Source organism: Solanum pennellii, chromosome 1 (genome assembly GCF_001406875.1).
Source record: "Solanum pennellii chromosome 1, SPENNV200".
In the NCBI taxonomy this organism is placed as follows: domain Eukaryota; kingdom Viridiplantae; phylum Streptophyta; class Magnoliopsida; order Solanales; family Solanaceae; genus Solanum; species Solanum pennellii.
Genome location: NC_028637.1, coordinates 88,047,068 through 88,058,726, shown reverse-complemented (window position 1 = coordinate 88,058,726; position 11,659 = coordinate 88,047,068). Strand labels below are relative to the sequence as shown.

Here is an 11,659-nt window from a genome sequence, read left to right as displayed (position 1 = left end):
CAAGAGAAAAAATGTTTAAAATTTCATAAATAAAAGATATTAAATCAAGGATGTATATCAAAATACAATAAATTACTTTTTACTCTTATTTGGGAGTTTCTCTAACCGATAATCATTACTATGAATTATGTGATGATACATCGACTCATCCATGCTGCCAAAAGTATCTTATACCTTGTATGGGTATAAAGCACCTCAACCAGGTGAATTTACTAAGTTATGCTCAAAAGCAGTAAGGACTTGTCTAAAAAATATGATCATTTACCCATGTTGGCTACATGATTTATTAGGTATGTGAGTTATCTGAACTCATCTCCACGTAAATGCTCAATATTACTCCCAATAAATCACTTTCCTTTTGGTACCAAATGAATTCATTTGGTGTTCTCTTAATCTGCATCTTATGCATTTGTTTGTGTTTTATTTTTTAAGCAGAAGCATATTTTAAAAAGGAATGGATATTCAATTTTCTTAGTTAGAATATAGTGTAGGTCATGACTATTTGAATCATTTGCAGCTCTGATGTATAAGTTTCTTTTTTTTTTCTTCTTAATATTTAGTATTGGCAATGTAAAAAAAATTAATGTCAAAAGTTCATGGCTTGAAAGGTAGTTCTTTATGATTTAAATTTGTTCAACTTAGAAATTAATTTAGTATTTATTTGTTTTGGCTTAGCTTATATTTTGATTGTGTTATTCCCTTTTTTTTTTTGGTAATAGCTAATAGTGGTTAGATGATTAGGTTATGACATCATTTAATCTAATTTTTAACTCTTTACTTGCCATATGTAACAATATCTTTTAACTTCCAAGCTGTTTTTTTTTTTTTTTTAATAAAAGAGCAACATTTTGTTTAACCTAAAGTTTGTTTTAGAAATGTTTTCCTAGTGCACTCATTTACTTGAGCAGCAATCATTTTTTTTTTGAGGGAATGACCTTTTTTTATTTAATTTCAAGACCCAAACAAATGTTTTCTAACTAATTTCCTTTGACGTTTATTTAATCTTTTAGTATATATTTCCTTTTTAAAACTAATTAACCATAGTTTGGATGTCTTACATCTTTGGCATAATACATAAATATGCTTTTTAACTTGGCTTCGAATCACATTTATGTCTTTCAACTTTGAATGTGCACAAGTAGACACTTAAACTTATATAAAGTTGAACAAATAGACACAAAATTCCTACATGTCATCCTACATGTCATTTTTTGTTCTACGTGGTGTCCTACGTGTATTTTGCCATGTACGACTCATGTGTTTATTTATTTAACAGTTGAAAAGTTAAAATGTTTGTTTATGCATTATGAAAATTGGAGGTCAAAGTTAAAATCTGAATTCAAATTTAGGGTCTAATATATATATTATGCCTACATCTTTTCTTTAATTAGGATAAATTAGAACCTTTACCTAGAATCACATAAGGTTAAGAAGACCTTAATATAGAGTTAATTTAGCATAACTTAAGCAAAATAGGTGTACATACTAATTCACCTTTAAAATAATTAGGTGACAACTCTTTAAAATATCATAAAAATCACTAATACGTTGTACACCGTTTGGACCTAGAATTAAAATAGGGTATAACAGTATGTTAAGAGATATGACCGTTTGAAATTAACCATTGAACGAACTAATGCAAAAAACGTAGTTGGTAGGGAGGTTTTGAACTTGACTAAGTACTAGAGGTCTCTTATGATCCTAAATCACTCCCCACACATAAGAACCTTAATGCCATCACCCAAAAAATGGACGCGATGACACTAATCTTTTCCCACCAAGACAAGTCAACCTCTACTCAACTCAAATGAAAAACAGTAAAAAAATAGATCAAGATAGAACGAAAAACTTATTCTTCTATTAAAACCCCCCAAATTTTGATTCTCACGTGTACAAGCCATTACATACATAAATGCAGAATTAAGAAATGAATATAAGTCTCAAGCTTTATTTCTCAAATAGAATAAAGTGTAAGGAAAGGAAAAAGAACCGTCAAATGACAAACAACTACGTACCTCTTCAAGTCCTTGACGAGCCTTGAGATCAATAAAAGGAGAAAGAGATCACACAAGTCCGACCTCAAAATATTATGCCATTACCATACCAACTTCGATATGATTCGGTACTTTTAGTAATTTAGTATTTTACCGCATGCTTGTTCGGTAACCATAATTTGTTTGACTTCGACTTACATATATTCAGATTTATAACTTTAATTTTTTTTAAAACATCTCAATCATAATTAGACTAAAATGGAAATGACATAAATGAGTCAAACTTTTTAAGAGTAAATGAACCTTAAATCAAAGTTCGATAACAAATTTGTATCTTTTCGCTTAAATATAATATACATGGATTCGATATATACTATAGAATACCGTGGTAAATACCAAGATTTTTAAAAAAAAAGGTATACCAAATATCATAATATACATATTGCAATATAAAAATTTTTAATTTTCAATATGATATTCAGTATATACCAATACTAGTCAAGTGCAAAAAAAGGAAGGAAGAAAACACAAAAGCCAAAAGAACTAGTCAAGTGATACACATGCCTATTAGTGATATTATACCTAGAGTAGAGGTTTGAAATAAAGCCAAAAAGAGGTCCAAGAGCCTTATCACCATGGTTTATGTTTATGTGACCTTTCTCTAACCTTTACATCAACCAATAATCATGAGCTCAATCACCAACAACAAACATAAAAAACCAATCTTTGAGAAAACCCAAAAAGCAAACCTACCATAAAACCCCCCTTTTTCCTGTTTTTGTGTTCTTCTGTGTGTTTTTATATTGGGGGACTTAAAGAAATAGTATTGTTTTTGTCACCATGGACTCAAAGAATTATGGTGTTCCACTTTCTACAACACAAGGGAGCCCACCTGCAAATGTCCCTCTTTTCACTTCAACAGGTATTAGAGCTCCTATTACTATTGATGATTCTGACTTTGAATACTCTATCTCTGTTAATGGACAAAAAAATAGTAGTAGTTATTATGGTAGTGACTCTGAAGGTTTTGTTAGTGGTGGAGAGGATGAGTTTGAAACTGCTTCTGAAAGGTTATTTCTGTCTGACCCAGATGAGCAAAATCTTGAAAAAACTCATTTTGTTAATCAATTTGTTGTTTCTAGACCATTTGTGAAAATCCCAGATGAAGAAATTGCTGAAAGAGGTAGTAGTGTGGGGGATTATGATGATTCTAGGTCTTCTTTAACTGAACCGTATGCGGAAGATGAATATAGGGATAGGCCTTTTGTTGTAGATAGGGAAATTGATGAAGGACATGGTGAGTTTAGTGATACTCCTTTTGTTGTGGATGAGTCGATGAATGGGTCTGATAAAGATATTTCCCTTGAGGGTACTGGAGTTGTTGATAGTGCAATTCGAGGCATTCCAATTGCACAGTTGTCCTGGGATAGTGAAGATGATGAGTATTTGAGTACTGGTGTTCTAGAAGAGAATGATGTTTCAGGTGTCTTTAGAATTCCGAATGCAGTGGTGTTGGATAGGTTAGATAGTGCTCCAAAAGTTAGAATTTCAGATGTTTCGGATTATGAATCAGAGTCTGAGAATGCGATACAATCTGGGATGGAAGAGGACTTGATCATTACAAAAACTGTTGAGATGGTTTTGGGTTCGGACAGTATTGAAGATGATGAAGCTGAAATTGACACTGTTCAGAATTTTATAACGAAGGGAGGTGAGGTCAATTATATTTTAGAAGGAGGAAAAGATTTGTATCAGGTTGCAAGTAAAGAATCTACTTTGTTGGGACAAGAGTTGGACAATGATAAAAAACTTTTAGCAGAAGAAAGTCAAATTCTTGATAGTAGTGTAGAGTCAAAAAGTGCAGATTCGTCTCGTGGTGTTGAGCCTTCTGATACTGCTTACTCCAGCCCAGGGGAAGAAAATAGAGTATCAAAATTTGGAGCCGATGATTTGAGCTCTGGAAACAGCATCATCTTACATACTGGAGCTTCCGGGGACAGTCAGAAATCGGAAAGCAAGGAGGATGGGGTTTATCAAGGAAGTGATTGTCAGGATATTGCCACTAGAACCGAAACCGAATCTTATCATGAACCCATCAAGGATAGTGAAGCTGAGAGCTTGGAGTGCATTGAAATTTCAGTACCATCAACAGCTGAAGAACAAGTATATTCTTCATCGGATGTAACTTGGTCCACCAGAGCTGAAGATGATCTACCTAAGTTATCGGATAAAACACAACACAGGGAGGCTCGTTTAAATCCAGACTTAGAAGCTAACTGCAAAGACATTGATACAGTCAAACTGTTCAAAAATGAAGAAGCCCTATTCTTACATGAAAATGATGAAAGTTTGACCTTTGATGGATCCGGTGGTATGAAACTTATCATAGATCAGTTGGACCAACAAATAGCCACTGCCGACTACGATGGAGAGGTTTCTGAGGGTCATTTACCAAAGGTTGATGGTGAGATTGTGACAGACTTAGCTGAAGAGGTAGATACAGACGAAGAGAGTGAAGAGAATGAGATGTTTGATGCTGAAGCACTGGCTACGCTGTTGAGGGCTGCTACTGGTGTTGGGCCTGAAGGTAGAAGTGTTTCAGTTCCATCAGCTGATGGTACACAGGTTTCTTTTCTGGAGCTTCCTGATACCCCGGGATCCACATTTCACTCGTCCAGACCTGGTCAGCCAACAAATACGGATAAGTTTTCCCTATCTGATAATAAGACTGAAGGTATATCAGAAGGGATTTTGAGTGAAGAAGAAAAGAAGAGGCTTGAGAAACTACAGCAGTTAAGAATAACATTTTTGCGGCTCATCCACAAGCTAAACCGGTCTCCTGAAGATTCCATAGCTGCACAGGTCTTATACCGGTTGGTTCGTGCTGCAGGGAAGTCAGCCTCTCAACTATTGAGCCTTGACTCTGACCAGAAGGTAGCTATAGAGTTGGAAGCAGAGGATACAGACAGTTTGAATTTTTCTCTGAATATCCTGGTTATTGGTAAAACAGGAGTTGGTAAGAGTGCAACAATAAACTCTATCTTTGGTGAAGCCAAATCAATGGTAGATGCATTTGTACCTGCGACTACCGATGTGAAGGAGATAATTGGACAACTGGATGGAGTTACATTGAACATCTTGGATACTCCTGGTTTCAGATCTTCCCTAACAGAACAATCCATTAACCGAAGAACTTTGTTGTCCATAAAGAAATATATGAAGAAATACAGTCCTGATGTAGTCCTCTATGTCGACCGCATTGACACTCAGTCTAGAGATCTTGGTGATCTACCATTATTCAAGTCCATCAGTAGTTATCTTGGTCCATCAATATGGCGTAATGCCATTGTTACCCTGACACATGCTGCTTCAAGTCCTCCAGATGGACCCTCGGGGCATCCTGTAAGCTATGAAATGTTTGTTGCTCAGTGCTCCCGTATCATTCAACAGTTAATTGATCACTCCATAGGTGATCCACACACGATGAATGCTGGGTTGATGAGTCTTCCATTTGCTCTTGTTGAAAACCACCCAGTCAGTCCAAAGAATGACAAAGGAGATATATTGCTTCCAAATGGAGAAAATTGGAGATCGCAGCTTCTGCTTCTGTGTTACTCAATAAAGATTTTATCAGAAGTAGATTCCATCATGAAAGATCAAGATCTTCATGACCACAGAAAGCTTTTTGGCTTCCCCAAGCGTTCACTCCCTTTACCATACTTTTTATCTTCACTGTTACAATCAAATGTTCATCCTAAAGTCTCTAACAATCAAGTTGGTGGGGATATAGACTCAGACATTGAGCTGGCACATTCATCTGATTCCGACCAAGAAGTTGATGATTACGATGACCTTCCACCTTTCAGACCTTTGAGGAAATCTCAAATTGCTAAGCTAAGCAAGGAGCAGAAGAGAGCATATTTTGACGAGTATGATTACCGTGTGAAGCTGTTTCAGAAGAAACAGTGGAGGGAGGAGTTAAAAAGGCTTCGGGACATGAAGAAGAAAGGTAAGGCAGAGATAGGTGATTACATGGAAGAAGGTGCTGACCAGGAAACAGGGAGCCAAGCAGGAGCAGCAATCCCTTTACCTGACATGGTGCTCCCAAATTCTTTTGACGGGGACAACCCAACTTACAGATACCGGTATCTAGAACCTTCGTCTCAACTTCTTGCAAGGCCTGTTATGGACTCCCAGAGCTGGGACCATGATTGTGGATATGATGGTGTGAGCATTGAGGATCACCTTGCCATTGCTGGCCAGTTTCCTGCAGTAATAGTTCTTCAGCTCACAAAGGACAAGAAAGAGTTCAACATCCACTTGGATTCATCTGTTTCAGCAAAGACGGGGAAGAAAGGATCAAGTATGGTAGGGTTCGACATTCAAACTGTAGGAAAGCAACTTGCCTACATTTTGAAGGGAGAAACAAAAGTGAAAAATCTGAAAACGAATAAAACAGCTGCAGGGATATCCATTACTTTCTTGGGTGACACTTTAGTGACGGGATTGAAATTGGAGGACCAATTTTCCATTGGTAAACAGTTAGTTGTGGTGGGAAGTACTGGCACCATCATGTCTCAGGGTAATGCAGCATATGGAGCCAACTTAGAGTTGCGTCTGAGAGAGAAAGATTACCCTGTTGGACAGGACCAAAGTTCACTCGGCCTTTCTTTGATGAAATGGAGAAATGATCTCATATGGGGATGCAATCTGCAATCTCAGTTCTCTGTTGGAAGGAATTCCAAGATTGCCGTTAGGGCCGGATTAAACAGCAAGAAAAGCGGGCAAATCACAGTTAGGACAAGCACCTCAGATCAACTATTGATTGCTATTGTAGGACTTCTGCCAATTGCTAGAGCAATAATGATGACCCTTTTTCCTCAGACTAGTGGAAAGAACTTAATGTAGTTGTTGTATCTTAGACAAATGCCAGTTACACCTCCATAATTTTTAAATGTGTTTTTAGTGGTAATTTTCTTGTATTTGTTCCATTTGATCTCTGAAGTTCTCAATAGAATTACTTCCTTTCAAATCATGAGTTATACTTATGGTACAGGTCATCAAATGTTGTAGGATTTTGTGTTCTGATAAAGAGTTGTTGCATCTGCAACAACGAGGGCATATTTCTTCCACAACTTATATTTTGGATAAATATAAACAATTTTTAGAAGTACATGGATAAATTTGACCCTTCTGCTTTGTGTTCATTGCCTATGTGTTACATAATATGAATCATGTATCATGGTATGAACCAGCCTCAACCCAATGTCGATATCAACATGGATGTCGCACAACTAGTTACTGGGCCGAGAAGAAGCAATAAAACTGGAAGGCCTTTGCGTAGGCTGATTCAGGGCAGAAACTAATTGCTATAGGTGATGGTGAAGTTGCTAAAAATTCTGAGTTGTGTAAGGCCAATTTTGTTGGAGGGGAAAATGAGAACATTGGCGGCTAACAACTGATAAATATACTGATTTGCAAGCTGAATCATATGACAGTGTCAAAAGCTTCCACAATGCGACTAGCAAAGCAGAATCATATGACAGTGTCAAAAGCTTCCACGAAATCCAACAAATCTAAGAAGAAATGATGAACTATCGATTGTTGTTGGACAAATTTGAAGAAGAAGACAAGAGAAAAATACTTCAGGATACTTTAAACAGACAACCTATCTTTTATAATATACTAGTACATGGGCACGTCCGTTGCACATTTACTTCATAACGATGAATCTGAACTATTAAAAATCACCATAATTTTTTAAAAGATAGTATTTGAGTTACAATAAAAATATGAAAAGTAAAATGATAAACATTTGTAGTGTATAAACTTATTAATAAAAGGGCAATGCGCGATTTAACTTTTAAAAAATATTTGTAGTGTACGGATAACTTGAAGATTCTTTTTTCATTTAGTCCTCCCTTTATTATAATTCTGATATAGAAATTTTATATTTGTTTTAAAAGATAAAATAAAGTAGCAAAAACAAACATGGAGGTACGCTATCTTATGATTAACTTCCCTAAAATGTCTCTCTTGTCTCATAGAATAGAGTAAAAATATTGAAATTCTTCCTTAAAATGTCTCTCTTGTCTCATAGAATAGAGTAAAAATTGTTGAAATTAAAGTTAGAGTTACACGAGATATACATTTCAAGAAGATAAAATGTTTGGCATTAATTAGTAAAAGATGAAATTCTCCTTCTAATTAAGAATGCAATTAAGTAATTCAAATTTATAAATAAGAAACTTATTAGAAGGAAATAACTAAAGATTAAAGTGCAATGATTGGTATTTAAATTAAGTAATTATATAAATAAAATATTAATATTTAATTAAATAAATCAGATTTTAATTTAGTGAAGAGCCAAAAGGACAATATTAATCTTCTTATACTTAAAAGTTTGTTAAAATATATTTTACATTTTTTTTGTTAAAAAATTAATAGGAGCAATATTTAGTCAAAGATAAAAGATCTTCTAACTTCTTAAGCATTTTGGTGTATCATTTTATTTTTTTTTTGACTTTGGAATTTGGATCTCACGATAATTTTAATATAGATTGTCTAAAAACCATAGATTTTATCCACAAGCACATGTAAGAATGATTCTTCACATATATTTAAAATATAAGATGCAGAAATGTAAGTATTAATAATTTGAAATTAGAATATCTTGTAGGCATTTATTGTTTTACATGCCTTATACACTATTTTTATGATTGTATTTGTCTCATTTTCTAAAGCAAAAAATACACCCTTCAGTTAAAGATATTCTTAAAACAAAATTACAAATACAAAGAAAAAGTATCATATATAGAAGCAAGTTTCGAGTTCGGATGAGTCCTCTTGCTGATATATACAGAGTCAACAAACTAAATATCAAGTATGAGGTCTGCTCAAAAGGGGACTTCTCTCCGGACATTACAGCAATACAGCTTTTCTCTACTTCACCAGATACAAATCACAAATGCAAGTCCTCTTGCTCGAAAACTCTCCTATCATGATGATCTTTCTTCAGATTTGAAATCGTAAAAACTTTATAACATCATAATGAAGGAGTAACACCCTTGGGATTAATTAACATCATAACCAACAGGTTTTCCACTTCTTGCTTATGGTTACCTTCCTACCCAATATCGATCTAAAGAGTCTTTGTTGTCATAGATCTTGATTTACGTCCTTCCACTCTATATCATCCATTTCTTGAAATATTTCCTTTGCCTCTTCTGTTCAAATGCCATAATCTCTCATATAACACAATACTACCACTCGCTATCTAACCTCTACCCTTCTCGACCTGGATCGGGAATCAAAGTTAGCGTTTGATCATAAATTTTTAAATATTCTTGGCAAATAATATTTGAGTGAAATTTCAGCATGTGTTTGGTCATAATATTTGCGAAGTATATTTCACCTTTTTAGAAAAATATGATTTATACCCATAAATTTTAAAAACTATCAAAACTAACTATAAGTTTGTATTACAAGTCAATTAGATGTTCGTTGCAACAATAACAAATAGTATCCACGACACTAGAGTAATGTGGTAGTTTGGAGTGAGTGCAACAAACATCATTCCACACATCGTGAAGTAGACAAAACACATGACTTTAATACGTTTAGCCAATTCTTCATCATTTTCACCAACAACCATATCCATCATTTAATAATTTTTACTGAATATTTAATCACTACATTGGTGGTCGATCACATAAAAAATGATGTAATACAACACAAATAACTACTATAGAGGGTGTTTCTGTAAAAGATAAAAGTTTGGATTAAAATTTTAATTTTCAAAAGATCCCAAATAATGACATTTGACCCAAATATTAGAAAAAACTAGTATTTGGGAATTTGGGATATTTGCCAAATAAGGCAAATTATATGAACAAACATTATTTGCCAATTTTTTTCCCAAATAATATTTGGAAAATCTATGGCCAAACGGGCAATGTGCTGGTACAAGTATGAAATCATTTTTATCGCTTCATGATTGTAACTTAGGTAAAATTAAAAAAGCTAAGTTAATTTGATGCAATTGAACGAGATGAAATCACTCAATTCATACTCTCTCTTTTGAATAGTGAACAACATCAGATATGCCATCCTTTGACCATTCTGTTTCATAATATTGTAGAGATCTAAAAGTGCTTCGTAATGAGTGAGCTGATCAATTTGGCTAATATCTCACCTAATAAATGAAAAAGAAATGAATTCTTTGATTTGTTATGAAGAAGGATTTTGCAAAAAGTTGTTATTTGTGAATTACATTGATCATCTTTAAATGCACAAGGAGGAGGAGAGATTGCTACAATACAAAGAAAACTGAATATAAAGAATCAGAAGATTACAAAAAATTAAGAGATATTAACAACATATGTGATAGGTGGTGAATTTACCACTTATTTTCTATTACGATATTCTTTAACTCGTCATAAGTTACAAAAGTATATTTTATGAGTTTGCAAATGCTCTAGAACACACGGAAATAACTTAAAGTTTTAAATTTCAAGTGTTTAAACTGTTGTTTTGATAACCAAGAAATCTGTTTGTGACCCTCTGCTCTTTGGATCAATCACAACCTTCTAAGCTTGGTGAATAATAGGCCCGCTCCTCTACCCTTCTCCACTTAAAAATCGGACTTCGTTTTGCATGGTGTGGGGCTTGAACCTGCAACCTAAGCCACAAATCCTCCACCTTTTGTCACTCGAGCTAGGCCTTGAGGGCACGTTTAAACTTTTTTATCATATATTATTATAAGTGGGAAGCTCCAAACCTCAAAGTTGAATTACCATTTTACCCTTATTTTTACCTCTAAAATAAATTAATATTAATATCAATTTAATTAATCAAATATTAAATAAAAGTTATATTTCAATTCATGCATCAAATAAGATCTTAATGCATCATATATTCATGTACTAATTAAATGTAGATAATGAAGAGTCTAATACCTTTAATTTTAATTTGTAAGATAAGTGGGGGTAAGTGAAGAGTCTATCAAACATACTCACACCACATTATTTATATTCCTTGTGTTATTCAAGTTTGTATTCATCTTGCATTCTGCAGTAGGTTAGTCTACATTCCTTGTAAAATTTTCATTACAAGTTTGTAATTATAAGAATTCTAACTATTTTATTTATTTGTATTCTTTAAATTTTAATGCATATTCATCTTCTTTTTGTTGAGAAATATGTAAATTATGATAGTTACAAGATGAATATACTCCAATATGAAGTTGTAACTAAATATTTATTTTTCATATCTCTATCCTTTTGAGTTTTTAAATATAACTTCATAGTTGATTACTGTATTTTTGTATTCAACATTTCTTCTATTTTTAGGATATATATTGTAAAGGTAATCACATTTTGTATTTATCATTAATTATTTTGAGGGTAAACATGTTAAATCTCATAGAACAATAATTATGTCTTTTTCATTTTTTGGTAATCATTTATCTTTTTAAACCAACATATTTGTACTTTTTCCTTTTTATATGTAATCTCAAATGTTTAAAAAATTCATGTACTTAACTGTTATAGAGAGGTACAAAATAGTTCAAAAGTAAAAATAAAATAAAAAATAATGTATAATAAAAAAATGACTAAATGATACATTGAATAATATTGTTTCAGAATTCATATATATATATATAT

At 33.4% G+C, this 11,659-nt stretch overlaps 1 protein-coding gene across 1 annotated transcript; it reads left to right on the top strand.

Moving 5' to 3' along the window:
- The first annotated feature begins 2,556 nt into the window (after positions 1-2,556).
- Positions 2,557-7,029, top strand: LOC107006205 (translocase of chloroplast 159, chloroplastic). Its single transcript, XM_015204818.2, has one exon. The coding sequence runs from the start codon at positions 2,835-2,837 to the stop codon at positions 6,900-6,902; it is 4,068 nt and encodes a 1,355-aa protein (XP_015060304.1). The 5' UTR covers positions 2,557-2,834; the 3' UTR covers positions 6,903-7,029.
- Positions 7,030-11,659: the final 4,630 nt, after the last annotated feature.